Source organism: Oncorhynchus mykiss, chromosome 2 (assembly GCF_057628025.1).
Source record: "Oncorhynchus mykiss isolate SJ-2025 chromosome 2, ASM5762802v1, whole genome shotgun sequence".
In the NCBI taxonomy this organism is placed as follows: domain Eukaryota; kingdom Metazoa; phylum Chordata; class Actinopteri; order Salmoniformes; family Salmonidae; genus Oncorhynchus; species Oncorhynchus mykiss.
In genome coordinates, this window is record NC_143023.1 from 82,585,415 (window position 1) to 82,603,100 (window position 17,686).

The 17,686-nt window shown below is 42.0% G+C and overlaps 1 protein-coding gene across 1 annotated transcript in view; it reads right to left on the reverse strand.

Annotated features, from left to right (window-relative positions):
* Window positions 1–16,445, reverse strand: part of LOC110497706 (early endosome antigen 1) — a 46,431-nt gene extending 29,986 nt beyond the window's left edge. The window contains exons 1-7 of the mRNA XM_036956642.2: window positions 16,267–16,445; window positions 10,714–10,791; window positions 10,455–10,567; window positions 3,099–3,153; window positions 2,929–2,994; window positions 2,627–2,666; window positions 1,038–1,142 (exon numbers count right to left, since the gene is read on the reverse strand). Of these exons, the coding sequence (XP_036812537.2) occupies window positions 1,038–1,142; window positions 2,627–2,666; window positions 2,929–2,994; window positions 3,099–3,153; window positions 10,455–10,567; window positions 10,714–10,791; window positions 16,267–16,290 (481 nt within the window). The 5' untranslated portion in view covers window positions 16,291–16,445. The remainder of the gene's footprint in view (window positions 1–1,037; window positions 1,143–2,626; window positions 2,667–2,928; window positions 2,995–3,098; window positions 3,154–10,454; window positions 10,568–10,713; window positions 10,792–16,266) is intronic.
* Between the last annotated feature and the right edge of the window lie 1,241 nt (window positions 16,446–17,686).

The following is a 17,686-nucleotide window of genomic DNA, read 5'->3' on the forward strand; positions in this document are numbered from 1 at the left end:
TGTTATTTTGGCTCTATACTGCACTGTCAGCTTTAAATTTGAGGGTATTTTCATCCATATAATTTCGAAATGACAGTACTTTTTGTGCATAGCCCCCCCCCCCCCCCCCACCCATTTTAGGGCACCAAAAATATTAGGACAAATTCACTTACATGTGTATTAATGGTTAGATCAAGTTTGTGACTCTACAAACTTGTTGGATGCATTATCTGTTTGTTTTGGTTGTGTTTCAGATTATTTTGTGCCCAATAGAAATTAAAATGGTAAATCATGTATTGTGTCATTTGATAATGATGAGTGAGAAAGTTAGACGCACATATATATCATACCCAAGACTTGCTAACCTCTCGCCATTACAATAACAGGGAGATTAGCATTTTTTTTTATCTGTAATCATGGTAGCATCCACATTAACGTAGATGCATATAAAATATATTATATTCTTATTTACAATAAAAGTGACAAAATTACATTATTTACCATGAATTTCAACAGGGCACAAAATCTGAAACACAACCAAAACAAACAGCAAATGCATCCAACAACTTTGTAGTCACAAGTTTGATGTAATCATTGCATAATAGGAAACTGGGACCAAATACTAAACTTTTGACTATGTTAATACACAAGTGAACTGGTCCCAATACTTTTGGTCCCCTAAAATGGGGGGACTACACTATGTACAAAAAGTGGTGTACTTTCTAAACAGTTCACCCGATATGGATGAAAATACCCTAAAATTAAAGGTGACCGTCTGCACTTTAACCTCTTCGTCATTGTATCATTTCAAATCTAAAGTGCTGGAGAACGGCGCCAAAACAACAAAAAATGAGTCACTGTCCCAATACTTTTGGAGCTCACTGTATATCTCAGACTCCACTGAACACAACACAATATATTCACAATATGACCCAGATACGAAGAGTGGAGAATAATATCTAATATGGTTGCTAACAGAGCAGCCAGCAGCACACATAGTGCTCCCAGTCACACAGACTCTGGATTTAAAGATAGCTGCCAGGCTGCCACACACTAACCCACTATCTCTGTGGCCAGCTGGGCAGCCTTCTGCTCAAACAGGTCTTTCATCTGCTTGATGTTGAACTTCTCCGTCTCCGCCTGGTTCAGCTTAACCACCAGGGCTGCACAGAGACACGGAAAGGAATGAGCAACAATAAGAAAATAATTCAAGAACTGGGTCATGATCATTTGAGCATACCATAAAAGATTGTGCAAGGGAAAATGAAAACATTTCTTATTGGACAATTACATATAAACATCCTCTCACTGTCAACTGCATTTATTTTCAGGAATCTTCAAATGTGTAAATATTTGTATGAACGTAACAAGATTCAACAACTGAGACAAACTGAACAAGTTCCACAGACATGTGACTAACAGAAATTGAATAAGGTGTCCCTGAACAAAGGAGGGGGGTCAAAATCAAAAGTAACAGTCACTATCTGGTGTGGCCATCAGCTACATTAAGTACTGCAGTGCATCACCCCCTCAAGGACTGCACCAGATTTGCCAGGTCTTGCTGTGAGGTGTTACCCCACTCTTCCACCAAGGCACCTGCAAGTTCCCAGACTTTTCTGGGGGGGAATGGCCCTAGCCCTCACCGTCCGATCCAACAGATCCCAGACGTGCTCAATGCGATTGAGATGCGGGCTCTTCGCTGGCCATGGCAAAACAGACATTCCACCTTGCAGGAAATCACGCACAAAACGTGCAGTATGGCTGGTGGCAGTGTCATGCTGGAGGGTCATCTGGGTCATATTGTTAAAAAAAGGCGAATCCGACCATCACCCCTGGTGAGACAAAACCCTGACTCGTCAGTGAAGAGCACGTTTTCCCAGTCCTGTCTGCTCCAGAGACAGGGTTTGCGCCCATAGGCGATGTTGTTGCTGGTGATGTCTGGTGAGGACCTGCCTTACAACAGGCCTACAAGTCCAGCCTCTCTGTCTATTGCAGACAGTCTGAGCACTGATGGAGGGATTGTGCTTTCCTGGTGTAACTCTGGCAGTTGTTGTTGCCATCCTGTACCTGTCCCGCAGGTGTGATGTTCGGATGTACCGATCCTATGCAAGTGTTGTTACACGTGGTCTGCCACTGCGAGGACGATCAGCTGTCCGTCCTGTCTCCCTGTAGCGCTGTCTTAGGCGTCTCACAGTACGGACATTGCAATGTATTGCCCTGGCCACATCTGCAGTCCTCATGCCTCCTTGCAGCATGCCTAAGGCACATTCAAGCGGAGGAGCAGGGACCCTGGGCATCTTTCTTTTGGTGTTTTTCAGAGTCAGTAGAAAGGCCTCTTTAGTGTTCTAAGTTTTCATAACTGTAACCTTAATTGCCTACTGTCTGTAAGATGTTAGTGTCTTAATGACCGTTCCACAGGTGCATGTTCATTACTTATTTATGGTTCATTACTTGTTAAACCATGAGAAACAGTGTTTAAACCCTTTACAATGAAGATATGTGAAGTTATTTGGATTTTACTAATTATCTTTAAAAGACAGGGTCCTGAAAAGGGGAGGTTTCTTTTTTTGTTGAGTTTAGTACTTCTCTGTTTCGGGAAGGTTTTCTTCTGTTTGTGGCTTAATGAACATGATCTTAAATCACTCACCAGAATCCTCTGAGCCTGCCTGGCCGTCATTATGTTGACCCTGAAACAAGAGGAACACTGATATGTCCATACCAGCTAAGCAGTGTATCACACATAAGAACTGGTTAATTGTCAAAATTGATTGTAGTTTGGTATTCTATCATCGGTTGGCTGTTACCGGAGAACCCTTATTTCATGTCAACTCCCTCAGGTATTCTGGTAAGATGAGAGAAGCCATGAAAAATGAAAATTCAAATGTTGAATTTCTACGGGAGTGGCTGGAATGAGATATCATTTGATAGTAGACATCTTAGAGGAATTACTTGCTTCAGGTGTCCTTGCACTTTGTCCAGCTCCTTCTTCAGCTCGCCAGAGAACCATCGCTCCTCCTGACAGATACACACGCGTGCGCACACATACGTTACGCAGTGAAGAGCAATAAACCTAAAATTCTCTATCAGCCTAATCTCTCCTCAAAAATGTATGATGGTACCTTGAGCGAGGTCTGCATTTCTTGCAACTCTTGCCGGAGAAGAATAAAGTCTTCCCTGGAGGAGGAAAGGAGAAGGACATTTACCTGAAATGTTTATTATTATTCTGAATGTATACTGGACATTTTGTAATTACAGTACAAGTTCAAAAAGAAGAAAGTAAGGCAATAATGACGATTATGATAGGAGCTACAGTTGAAGTCGGAAGTTTACATACACTTAGGTTGGAGTCATTAAAACTTGTTTTTCAACCACTCCACAAATTTCTTGTTAACAAACTATAGTTTTGGCAAGTCAGTTAGGACATCTTCTTTCTGCATGACACAAGTCATTTTTCCAACAATTGTTTACAGACAGATTATTTCACTGTATCACAATTCCAGTGTGTCAGAAGTTGACATACACTAAGTTGACTGTGCCTTTAAACAGCTTGGAAAATTCCAGAAAATCATGTCATGGTTTTAGAGGCGTCTGATAGGCTAATTGACATCATGAGTCAATTGGAGGTGTACCTGTGGATGTATTTCAAGGCCTACCTTCAAACTCAGTGCCTCTTTGCTTGACATCATGGTAAAATCAAAAGAAATCACCCAAGACCTCAGAAAAAGATTTGTAGACCTCCACAAGTCTGGTTCACCCTTTCCAAACACCTGAAGGTACCACGTTCATCTGTACAAACAATAGTACGCAAGTATAACCACCATGGGTCCACGCAGCCAGCACACCGCTCAGGAAGGAGACGCGTTCTGTCTCCTAGAGATAAACGTACTTTGGTGCAAAAAGTGAAAAATCAATCCCAGAAATCAATCCCAGAACAACAGCAAAGGACCTGGTGAAGATGCTGGAGGAAACAGGCACAAAAGTACCTATAGCCACAGTAAAACGAGTCCTATATCGACATAACCTGAAAGGCCGCTCAGCAAGGAAGAAGCCACTGCTCCAAAACCACCATAAAAAAGCCAGACTACGGTTTGGAACTGCACACGGGGAGAAAGATCATACTTTTTGGAGAAATGTCCTCTGGTCTGATGAAACAAAAATAGAACTGTTTGGCCATAATGACCATCGTTATGTTTGGAGGAAAAGGGGAGAGGTTTGCAAGCTGAAGAACACCATCTCAACCTTGAAGCATGGGGGTGGCAGCATCATGTTGTGAGGGTGCTTTGCTGCAGGAGGGACTGACACACTTCACAAAAGAGATGGCATCATGAGGAAAGAAAATGATGCAGATACATTGAAGCAACATCTCAAGACAGCAGTCAGGAAGTTAAAGCTTTGTCACAAATGGGTCTTCCAAATGGACAATGACCCCAAGCACACTTCCAAAGTTGTGGCAAAATGGCTTAAGGACAACAAAGTCAAGGTATTGGAGTGGCAATCACAAAGCCCTGACCTCAATCCTATAGAACATTTGTAAGCAGAACTGAAAAGGCGCGTGTGAGCAAGTAGGCCTACAAACCTGACTCAGTTACACCAGCGCTCTCAGGAGGAATGGGCCAAAATTCACCCAATTTATTGTGGGAAGCTTGTGGAAGGCTACCCAATACGTTTGACCCAAGTTAAACAATTTAAAGGCAATGCTACCAAATACTAATTGAGTGTATGTAAACTTCTGACCCACTGGGAATGTGATGAAAGAAATAAAAGCTGAAATAAATCATTCTCTCTACTAATATTCTGACATTTCATTCTTAAAATAAAGTGGTGAACCTAACTGACCTAAGAAAGGGAATTTTTACTAGGATTAAATGTCAGGAATTGTGAAAAACTGAGCTTAAATGTATGTAACCTTCTGACTTCAACTGTAAATATATAGATGAGCGATGGCCAAACCCCATAGGCAAGATGCAGTAGATGGTATAGAGTACAGTATATACATATGAGATGAGTAATGTAGGGTATGTAAACATTATATAAAGTGGCATTGTTTAAAGTGACAAGTGATACATTTATTACATCCAATTTTTTATTATCAAAGTGGCTAGAGATTTGAGTCAGTATGTTGGCAGCAGCCACTCAATGTTAGTAATGGCTGTTTAACAGTCTGATGGCCTTGAGATAGATGTGAAAAACAGCTTCTCTCGGCCCCAGCTTTGATGCACCTGTACTGGCCTCGCCTTCTGGATGATAGTGGGGTGAACAGGCAGTGGCTCGGGTGGTTGTTGTCCTTGATGATCTTTTTGGCCTTCCTGTGACGTCGGGTGCTGTAGGTGTCCTGGAGGGCAGGTAGTTTGCCCCCGGTGATGCGTTGTGCAGATCTCACTACCCTCTGGAGAGCCTTACGGCCTGACGGGATGCTCTCAATTGCGCATCTGTAAAAGCTTGTGAGTGTTTTAGGTGACAAGCCAAATTTCTTCAGCCTCCTGAGGTTGAAGAGGCGCTGTTGCGCCTTCTTCACCACGCTGTCTGTGTGGATGGACCATTTCAGTTTGTCCGTGATGTGTATGCAGAGGAACTTAAAACTTTCCACCTTCTCCACTACTGTCCTGTCAATGTGGATAGGGGGGTGCTCCCTCTGCTGTTTCGTGAAGTCCATGATCATCTCCTTTGTTTTGTTGACGTTGAGTGGGAGGTTATTTTCCTGACACTACACTCCGAGGGCCCTCACCTCCTCCCTGTAGGCCGTCTCATCATTGTTGGTAATCAAGCCTACCGCTGTAGGGTCGTCTGCAAACTTGATGATTGAGTTGAAGGCGTGCTTGGCCACGTAGTCATGGGTGAACAGGGAGAACAGGAGAGGGCTGAAAACACACACTTTTGTAGGGCCCAAGTGTTGAGGATCAGCGGGGTGGAGATGTTGTTACCTACCCCCACCACCAGGGCGGGGTCAAGACCCGGGGACTCAAGCTTGATGAGGAGTTTGTAGGGTACTATGGTGTTAAATGCTGAGCTGTAATCGATGAACAGCATTCTTACATAGGTATTCCTCTTGTCCAGATGGGTTAGGGCAGTGTGATTGCGTCGTCTGTGGACCTATTGGGGCGGTAAGCAAATTTTAGTGGGTCTAGGGTGTCAGGTAAGGTGGAGGTGATATGATCCTTGACTAGTCTCTCAAAGCACATCATGATGACGGAAGGGAGTGCGGAGCTCGGTTACCTTAGATTTCTTGGGTACAGGAACAATGGTGGCCCTCTTGAAGCATGTGGGAACAGCAGACTGGGATAGGGATGGATTGGTCTGCGCATGCTCCGAGATCGCGGTTAGGGATGCCGTCTGGGCCGGCAACCTTGCGAGGGTTAACACGTTTAAAATGTTTTACTCACGTTGGCTGCGGTGAAGGAGAACCTGCAGGTTCTGGTAGCGGGCCGTGTCAGTGACACTGTATTGTCCTCAAAGCGAGCAAAGTTGTTTAGTTTGTCTGGGACGTGACGAGGCTGGTTTTCTTTTTGTAATCCGTGATTGACTGTAGGTAGACCCTGCCACATATGTCTCGTGTCTGAGCCGTTGAATTGTGACTCTACTTTGTCTCTATACTGACGCTTAGCTTGTTTGATTGCCTTGTGGAGGGAATAGCTACACTGTTTGTATTCGGTCATGTTTCCTGTCGCCTTGCCATGATTAAAAGCGACCTTTCAGTTACTGGCCCAACGCTCTAACCACTAGGTTACCTGCCACCCCAGGTAGCCTAGCCAGCATTTGTTCATAAGATGCTACCTCCAAGATTGATTATATCCACTGTTTCAGAGTAGGAGCTGCTGTAATGATACCAACAGTGATCAGTGCAAATTCCTCATTTGTTACATGAGGTAACTCTGTTCTTTCGCCCACGATACATATTCTCTGTGAAACTGGAATTGTTAAACCCAACCAATCCTCCAGATATTTCAAAACATCCTTCCAGAAAGGTAGCACCAATGTTCATTTCGTGTGTAAAAATGCATGTAAAAATGTCCCTGTGTCTTTTTGTCATTTCCAACACAGAGAATTGTTGGTCTTCTTATGAAGCCTTGTTGGGGTCCAATAAAACCTGAGTTACCCCCTGGCTTCCCTTTTTCCTCCCTGAGCTGGACAAGCTCTTCAACCAGGTATCATCCTCAATTTCATACTTAAGGTCAATTTGCCATATTGTTCTGAGGTTTTTACAGTCTTTACTCTTCAGATAATAAATATTGAGTCAAAAAATGGCTGCTTTATGTTCGGGTAATTCCAAATACTTAGCTATTGGGTTATTTCCTGGATTTTGTTTTTGGTCGGTTAAAACATTCTCTCAATTGTAAATACAGTGGGGAGAACAAGTATTTGATAAACTGCTAAATCGGCAGTGTTTCCTACTTACAAAGCATGTAGAGGTCTGTAATTTTTATCATATGTACACTTCAAATGTGAGAGACGGAATCTAAAACAAAAATCCAGAAAATCACATTGTATGATTTTTAAGTAATTAATTTGCATTTTACTGCATGACATAAGTATTTGATCACCTACCAACCAGTAAGAATTCCGGCTCTCACAGACCTGTTAGTTTTTCTTTAAGAATCCCTCCTGTTCTCCACTCATTACCTGTATTAACTGCACCTGTTTGAACTCGTTACCTGTATAAAAAGACACCTGTCCACACACTCAATCAAACAGACTCCAATCTCTCCACAATGCCCAAGACCAGACCAATGTGATGTTCTGGATTTTTGTTTTAGATTCCATCTCTCACAGTTGAAATGGCCAACCGGGTTATTTTACATTGATCCGACACACCCCAATTGTTTTTTACACTGCTGCTACTCGCTGTTTTATCTATGTATAGTCACTATGATAAAAATTGCAGACCTCTACATGCTTTGTAAGTAGGAAAACCTGCAAAATTGGCAGTATATCAAATACTTGTTCTCCCCACTGTATTTCTAGAAATATCCTGTCTCCCATATATTTTTGTACCAAATCGGAGTATGACATCAATAGGTATTTATTGTACAGATCACCTACAGTTTGAATTCCTTTCATTAGCCACTGTTTCCAGTACAGAAACGTATTTCCTAGCCGTAGCCTAGGATTGTGTAACTGTGACAGAGTATCAACGGGGGTGAAAGGATAACTTAATTCCCATTCTATTGTTATCCAATCCAAGCCAGCATCCCTTTTGCCCCAACGTTTCGCCAATTTAGCCATTTCAATTGATAAATTGTACAATTTAACATCTGGTAAAGCGAAGCCTCCTTACATCCCTTGGTGAGCACACAATCTTCATATTAATCCATTTTTTTCCCTATCAAAAAGTATTTAGTTAATTTGTCATATTGTTTCAAATACAAGTCGAAATATTCATAGGTAACATTGAAGACATATAATTAAAATATTGGGACCACAACCATTTTAATCACATTGATCTTTCCCAATAAAGAAAGTTTAATATTTTCTAAATTGGTCTTAATCTTGACTAGGTAGTGGCTCAGAATTTAGTCCCATCACTTCCTCCAAATTTGAGCTCAATTTAATACCCAAATATTTCATCCCATTAGGAACCCATTTGAAACTAAATAGGGTTCCAGAGTAACATATGGCATTAATTGGCATTGCTTCCGACTTATTCCAATACATTTTGTAGCCCGACATACTAGAATATGATTCAATTCAATTAAGCAATCAGGATCAGAGACCAGCAGTAGAATATAATCTGCATACATAAGCAGTTTGTGTCATTTGCCTCATCCACGTACACCCCTAATTTATGGATCTGTTCTTATCATTGTCACAAGAGGCTCTAAAATTATGGTAAACAGGAGGGGAGAGTGAGCAACCCTGCCTTGTGCCTCTAGAAAGACAGAAAAAAGGAGACATAATTCCATTCGTAAATACTGTTGCTTTAGGATTGGAATAGAGGACTCCTATACATTTACAATAGTCAGGTCCAAAACCAGGGAGAGAAAAGAGAAAAGCCCACTCTACCCTATCAAATACCTTCTCAGCATCTAAAGAGACAGCAGTGGTAGGAACTATATTTGAGCGGTTTAACCACATGAGATGTAAGAGCTTCCTCATATTATCAGTTCAGGTCCTGTTCTTAACAAATCCTACTTGGTCACTATGTATAATATTAGGTAGTGAATTCTCTAAGCGTATCGCAAGGGTCTTAGTAAGAATCTTGCAATCCACATTAAGGAGGCTGATAGCTCTAAAATTCCCTGGTTCTGTAGTATCTCTATCCTTCTTAGGAATCAGTGATATCAAAGCCTCATTAAAGGTGTCCGGAAGGGAGCCATTTTTAAATGCCTCTTGGTAAACTACTGTCAATACAGGTACAAGAATGTCAATATACTTTTTAAAAGTATTCTACAAAAATTCCATTCCGACCAGGTGGTTTCCCTGCTTTCATAGATACAGTGAGATGGTGTCTCTAACCTCCTCTTCTGTTATAGTACAGTCCAGGTCCTCTAACTGGCTATCTGATAATCTAGGTAATTATATACCAGACAAAAAAGTATCCATATCTGTGGGGCTCGCTGAAAAAGAGGATATATATGAATCTTTATAAACATGTTGAAACACACTGTCATCATCTTCCTGCCCTTCTTAATTGCTGGAATTACATTAGAAGTGTTCTGCATTTTTAGTTGTCTTGCTAGTAGCCTGCCTATCTTCTCACTTCCCTTATAAAACCTAGTTCTAAGTCTAAACAGCACATATTCAGCCTTTTTGTTATACATTTAGTGCAACTGAAATGTCTTGCCAAATTACATCACCGCCTGGTGTGGCAACTGTTCGGCATCTGACCGCAAGGCGCTACAGAGGGTAGTGCATACGCCCAGTACATCACTGGTGCCAAGCTTCCTGCCATCCAGGACCTATATACTAGGCTGTGTCAGAGGAAATATTTTTTTTAAATAGTCAAAGACTCCAATCACCCAAGTCAGAGGCTGTTCTCTCTGCTACCGCACAGCAAGCGGTACCGGAGTCTAGGACCAAAAGGCTTCTTAACAGCTTCTACCCCTAAGCCATAAGACTGCTGAACAAAAAAATAAAATGGCCACCCGGGTTATTTTACATTGATCCCACACACCCCAATAGTTTTTTTTACACTGCTGCTACTCGCTGTTTATTATCTATGTATAGTCACTTTACCCCTACCTACATTAACAAACTACCACGACTAGCCTGTACCCCCGCATATTGACTCGGTACCGGTACCCCCTGTATAAAGCCTCAACATTGTTATTTTATTGTGTTACTTTTTATTATTTGTTTCTTTCTTGAACTGTTGGTTAAGGGCTTGTAAGTAAGTACTCGGCGCATGTGACAAATAGTTTGTTCTGATTTTATGCTTTTGCAGCGGCTAATGCGGATCCTAATAAATACCAAGAGGACAGGACAACTAAGTATCCTTATTGTGTGCTACAGTAAAGCCAGGAAGAAGACAGTGGTCTTACCGGCCAGGGCCCATGCTGGGGGGCTGGTGTCCTGAATCGTGGTACAGTTCATAGTGCTTAAACAGCTCCTCTGCGGAGTTGTGGGACTTCATGCACTGGGGACAGATGAATCCCTGCACACAGACATAGGCTAGACATGATCAGACTACGGAATACAGGATAGGGATCATGGCCCCAGTGCTAAAACGTTCAGTGGTACAGTAGTACAGTGGTACAGTAGTCCATCGGGTGAGTTACACAAGTAAGAGACACGTGTTACCTCGGAGGTCTGGTCATTGTTGAGGTCTGCACTGGGCTGGTCTGACTCAGAGTTCTGGGAGCCTCCTTTCCCAGGAGTCTGTGGGAGGGACAGAAGACAAAGGAGGGAGGTGACATAGTCAAATTAAAATGAGTCACAGCAGTGGACATCCTGTTAAGCCATCCATTCGCTGAAATCTACCCAAGCAAGTAGCGTTGACATGTAATGGGTATTGAAGAACAGCTCTGTGAGATACATTTTTGACACAGCGCCCATAACTGGCTGAGAGACTTCCATTTTTTAACTGTTAATAAATTAATTTATGTGGGGCTGCATCACAAGGGAGTGTATCTGAGTCAGACCGAGAGAGCGACAGAGCTAAGCTTTACCTGCACTTGGCACTTCCACTAGTGTCACCTCAGGACAGAGGGCTGAAACAGAACGCCCCTTAACAGGAGTGCTACTCCTCACACACAAAGATTAATGAATCTAGTCTATATCTAAGGAGTCCAAAAGCACAACTCAAAGCAGTAGGCTAGGCCTACTGGGCTAGATGTGGGCTACTTTCTTACTGACTAATTGTCAACATTGAGTGTAGAGAAGTAATACCTGTATTGACATTCTTGTACCTGTATTGACAGTTCACATGATGATGATTAGACAAAAGAAGAAGGCAGTGTAATCTTCAACTATGTATGGAATTTAGGGAATCTTTTTTATTTTTTAAAGATAATATTGAATAAATATCCATTTAGGTTAGCTATGGTGGGTGGGTTTGTGCTATCTCCTGCAGCTCTATAGTGCCACTGCAGAGTCTGTGACCGAATTATTGGACATAATATACTCTACAGGAATATCAAAGTTCCAGTGGGATATCTGCTACTTTTAGAGTTATGATCCAATTTGTAAGAATGAACAGAGTGCATGTAAATTTGTTATCAAAATGGTCACCATCTGCTGGTGATTTGAAGGATGTGCAATGACAAGTAAATGGGAGAGTTGTGACTGATTAGGCTACATTGCCTACTATGCCAATTTCTCTGTTTAAAAAGTGGGCCATAACTTTAATAAAAGTAGCAGAGATCACATTTTGTAACTTTGATATGCCCGTAGAGTATATTAAGTTCAACAATATATAGAAGAATTTGCCAAATCGCAAACAGTATATTTTCAATATTCATGTTCATATGTTAATTTATGAATATTGAAAAATAAAAGACAATTGTTATTGAAAACAAAATACTACTCATATTCCAGAGCAAGTGGTAGAGCTTCATATGACATAATTTTTTTTGTGGCACCTACAGATGAAACATTAGGGAGTCTTAATTAAAGGAGGCCTGGGTAAGGCAAAAATGGCATGTATATAATATGCAATTTTTTGTTAATTATTTCTCAAATATGCTTTTAGATATAAATGTAAAACATTTGTCAACAATCCTTCCTCCAAATTAACATTTAATGGATTACATACATGTAAAAACGCACTATGCCAAAATAGCTCCACCATTTCCTGGTTGCTAATATTTTAATAGTTCGCCTAATTTCAGTTTGTGAGATAAAACAAGCAAGTTTAGTGTAGATACGCGCTATGCTGCCGGGGGTACACCAAATAAAAATGTGATACACCTGCCCTCAAATACACCTCTGCTGTTTTCAACCAAGATCTCAGCGATCACTGCCTCATTGCCTGCATCCCTAATGGGTCTGCGATCAAACGACCACCCCGTATCACTGTCAAACGCTCCCTAAAACACTTCAGCGAGCAGGCCTTTCTAATCGCCCTGGCCGGGATATCCTGGAATGACATTGACCTCATCCCATCAGTAGAGGACGCCTGAATATAAATAAGCATGCTCCATTCAAAAAATGTAGACCCAGGAACAGATATAGCTCTTGGTTCACTCCAGACCTGACTGCCCTCGACCAGCACAAAAACATCCTGTGGCGTACTGCATTAGCACCGAACAGCCCCCGTGATATGCAACTTTTCAGGGAAGTTAGGAACCAATATACACAGGCAGTTAGGAAAGCTAAGCCTAGCTTTTTAAAACAGAAATTTGCATCCTGTAGCACAAAATCAAAAAGGTTCTAGGACACAGTAAAGTCCATGGAGAATAAGAGCACCTTCTCCCAGCTGCCCACTGCACTGAGGATAGGAAACACTGTTACCACCGATAAATACACTATAATAGAGAATTTCAATAAGCATTTGTCTACGGCTGGCCATGCTTTCCACCTGGCTACCCCTACCCCGGTCAACTGCCTGGCACCCCCCACAGCAACTCGCCCAAGCCTCCCCCGTTTCTCTTTCACCCAAATCCAGATGGCTGATGTTCTGAAAGAGCTGCAAAATCGGGACCCCTACAAATCACCCAGGCTAGACAATCTGGACCCTCTCTTTCTAAAATGATCTGCCGAAATTGTTGCAACCCCTATTACTAGCCTGTTCAACCTCTCTTTCGTATCTTCTGAGATTCCCAAAGATGGTAAAGCTGCCACGGTCATCCCCCTCTTCAAAGGGGGTGACACTCTAGACCCAAACTGCTACAGACCTATATCTATCCTACCCTGCCTTTCTAAGGTCTTCAAAATCCATGTTAACAAACAGATTAACGACCATTTCAAATCCCACCGTACCTTCTCCGCTATGCAATCTGGTTTCAGAGCAGGTCATGGGTGCACCTCAGCCACGCTCAAGGTACTAAACGATATCATAACCTCCATTGATAAGAGACATTACTGTGCAGCCGTATTCATCGACTTGGCCAAGGCTTTTGACTCTGTCAATCACCACATTCTTATCGGCAGACTAAACAGCCTTGGTTTCTCAAATGACTGCCTCACCTGGTTCACCAACTACTTCTCTGATAGAGTTCAGTGTGTCAAATTGAAGGGCCTGTTGTCTGGACCTCTGGCAGTCTCTATGGGGGTGCCACAGGGTTAAATTCTTGGGCCGACTCGCTTCTCTGTATACATCAATGATGTCACTCTTGCTGCTGGTGATTCTCTGATCCACCTCTACGCAGATGACTCCATTCTGTACCCTTCTGGCCCTTCTTCGGACTAACCTCCAGACGAGCTTCAATGCCATACAACTATCCTTCCGTTGCCTCCAACTGCGTTTAAATGCAAGTAAAACTAAATGCATGCTCTTCAACCGATCGCTGCCCACACCTGCCCGCCCGTCCAGCATCACTACTCTGGACGGATCTGACTTAGAATATGTGGACAACTACAAATACCTAGGTGTCTGGTTAGACTGTAAACTCTCCTTCCAGACTCACATTAAGCATCTCCAATCCAAAATTAAATCTAGAATCGGCTTCCTATTTCGCAACAAAGCCTCCTTCACTCATGCTGCCAAAGATACCCTCGTAAAACTGACCACCCTACCGATCCTTGACTTCGGCGATGTCATTTACAAAATAGCCTCCAATACCCTACTCAATAAATTGGATGCAGTCTATCACAGTGCCATCCGTTTTGTCACCAAAGCCTCATATACTACCCACCATTGCGACCTGTATGCTCTCGTTGGCTGGTCCTCGCTTTATACTCGTCGTCAAACCCACTGGCTCCAGGTCATCTACAAGTCTCTGCTTGGTAAAGCCCCGCCTTATCTCAGCCCCGCCTTTCCTTCCAGTTCTCTGCTGCCAATGACTGGAATGAACTGCAAAAATCAATGAAGCTGGAGACTCATATCTCCCTCACTAGCTTTAAGCACCAGCTGTCAGAGCAACTCACAGATCACTGCACCTGTACATAGCCCATCTGTAACAGTAATCCAACTACATCATCCCCATACTGTATCTATTTATCTGGCTCCTTTGCACCCCAGTATCTCTGCTTGCACATTTACCTTCTGCACATCAATCACTCCAGTGTTTCATTGGTATGTTGTAATTACTTCGCCACCATGGCCTATTTATTGCCTTACCTCCCTTATCTTACCTCATTTGCACACACTGTATATATAATTTTTCTACTGTATTATTGACTGTATGTTTGTTTATTCCATGTGTAACTCTGTTGTATGTGTCAAACTGCTTTACTTAATTCTTGGCCAGGTCGCAGTTGTAGATGAGAACTTGTTATTATTATTTGTGCCCTGGTCCTATAAGAGCTCTTTGTCACTTCCCACGAGCCGGGTTGTGACAAAAACTCACAGTCATTCTTATGTTCAATAAATGTATTACATAGTGTGTGTGTTGCTGGCTTACAATGATGGCAAAAAAACTACATTTGAGAGTGTGCTGACCCTGGTGCAGCTGGAGGTTGAAAGTTTGAAGGGATACAGGACTATAAAAAGTTTGGGAACCACTGGCGTAGAGGATCATTGTACCATCTAAACATCTGAAATATATTTTCCATAACCAAAAATATAGTATTTTAATTTGTTTGAAGGTGGTGTACAAAAACGACAGTAAAATATGAAAAACGAAACTTAAAAACGGGAAGCACATAGATCTACAACTCCTTAGACTTGCTTTCAATGATAATGGCAGTTCTATAACTCACATTTCTATGAGAATGTTGGCAGGTCACCCAAAAATGTACATATTGCAGCTTGAATAATTTTTATCCTGGTTTCAAGAGGAATTATCCATTTCCATAGGGGAAAGGGAAAATCGACCGAATGTGAAATGAAAGTGAAATGCTGGATGTGACAGAATTTAGCAAATGACCGGCCAAAACTGTTATGGTGACTAACAAGTAGGCTATATATAAATATATGTTATGAATGAATGTGTGTGTATCTGTGGTTTAGCATGAACAACGAGCTGTTCACGAACACTGCAACAGGAAGTGTTGGGATGGGGCTAACTTTTACAACACTCAATAGCTTTGATTTCACCAGTGTACCTAACTATCTCATGTTTTGGTGGCAAGCATGTACAGGACAAATAATTGGCGAAAGAAAGGAGTACGTAAACTGTCAATGTCTTATGACACATAATTTGGCCTTGATTCAGCAGCAGTGCCTGATATTGCCATGTAACGTTATAAGCCATTCATTGCTTGCATGTTTGTTAGCAAGCTAACTAGCTACTTGCATACCGGTAACTTAAAACGAGAAGGCTAACCAAAGATAGTGGACAAATTAAGAGGTCTCCCTCAAACCGTTTACCAAAAGGTCACAGTTCCGGTCTACTTAATGGGTGTCGTTGGATTGTTCTAAAGTTACCATTTGAGCGAACAAGTTAGCTAGCCATGCCCATGGGCATCTTCCAAAAAGCCTAGCTAGGTCGCTGTAACGTTAGCTACTAGCCGGGCAGTTTACGTAACGTTAGCTAGCTAGCTACATTTTAACATTAGCCATAAGCCAAACTGAGCTAGTAAGCACATTGTACCAACCATATATTTATCTCCACGGTACCAACACACTAGCTGTCTACTACTGTTCAAACTGACTAGTTTATATACGTGGACATTTGATGCTAGCTAGGCCCGTTTTGTTGTGTCGGCCTGACTGGCTGACAACAGACACAGAGCGCAGGCCTGTGCAACACAAGGAAAGCGACTTGGTATCATATAAACTGTACGCCTGCCGCTTTGATTCTGGAATCTTACCATTTGAAGTATCCGTCTAAGCATGCTCGATATCGATTTATGTTTGACTGTAAAATGAAATACGATTAATGTTCCAAGGGAAAAGTTTACGCCCGTTGTTGGTTCTCGGAACACCTGACCAAGCCCGCTGCTTCTGGGGCGGGGCAGAGCTCCCTCTGAGTGAGGTAAGGGCTACATTCAAGACATTTCATTGTTTTCAAACGTTGGATAGCCGGTGACTTTACTGTATTTCAGAGGGCAACAGAACCCCATCATAGAGATAGTTGGAGGACTAAACTTGGATATAACCCATTTTAGCAAGTACATTGCAGTTGAGGGCTTTCACCATTTTAAAGTATTCAACTGGGTGGGGATTTATTTGGGTTGGGAACGATCAGATCATTGTCTTCTTCTTCAAATTGGGTGCTATGGTTTGTAAATGTCTTTAAGCTACAGTATATCATTGCCATAGTGGCCAGAATAAATGACACACAAGATTTGGTTCACAACTCCAGCACTGTAAATCACCTATATTAGCTTTACACTTTTTTTCAAACACAAAAGAAGAAGAAAATTGACTACTTTAAAATGGAGCATCAATGGTGCTGTCACAGACACCATAATGGCACAGATACAAAGATGAGACCTCTTTCCATCTGTATGGGCTCCATTGACATACTAGTGTGTGCATGCTTTTGTTATAGCCAAGTTCTAACACCTGATTCAATCAATTGATCACAGGCTTTATTTTCAAAGCATCTTTTTTTTCAATTTCAGTAGCAAACATTGGGAGTCAGGATAACAATAGGGAATGTTTAACCCCAAGGAAACGTAACTACAATTTAACTCCCTTGGGGAAGTTTGTCTTGGACTAGGATGGTTAGTCCCCTGTTTATTGACCATATGCTTTCTTGAATTTAACCCTCTCAAGAATCTGCTGAGGTAAGAGTTGTGGGGCTCCCGAGTGGTGCAGAGGTCTAAGGCACTGCATCTTAGTGCTAGAAGCGTCACCACAGACCCTGTTTCGATTCCAAGCCGTATCACAAGTGGCCGTGATTGGGAGTCTCATAGTAGTAGTAATATTAGTACCAGAGGGATCCTTGTTATTTGCTGTCTGAAAAGCTCAAATAAACGAATAAAGTGTTCACAAGACACATTATGGGCTAGTTAGGAAGGCAAATTCAAGTCAGACCAGCCCCTGGTCTATAGAATTTAGGGTGAGAGTGACTTACAATGAGAGAAATGCCTCTGAAGGATGTTTGAAAACTGTGGTATGTCACATTTAACTAATACATTTAATAACACATAAACTGTAATCATCTACTTGGAGAAACTCAATCATTATTACAAACATAGTTTGCCAGCAGCTGGCTTGCTTCTGAAGCTAAGCAGGGTTGGTCCTGGTCAGTTCCTGGATGGGAGACCATATGCTGCTGGAAGT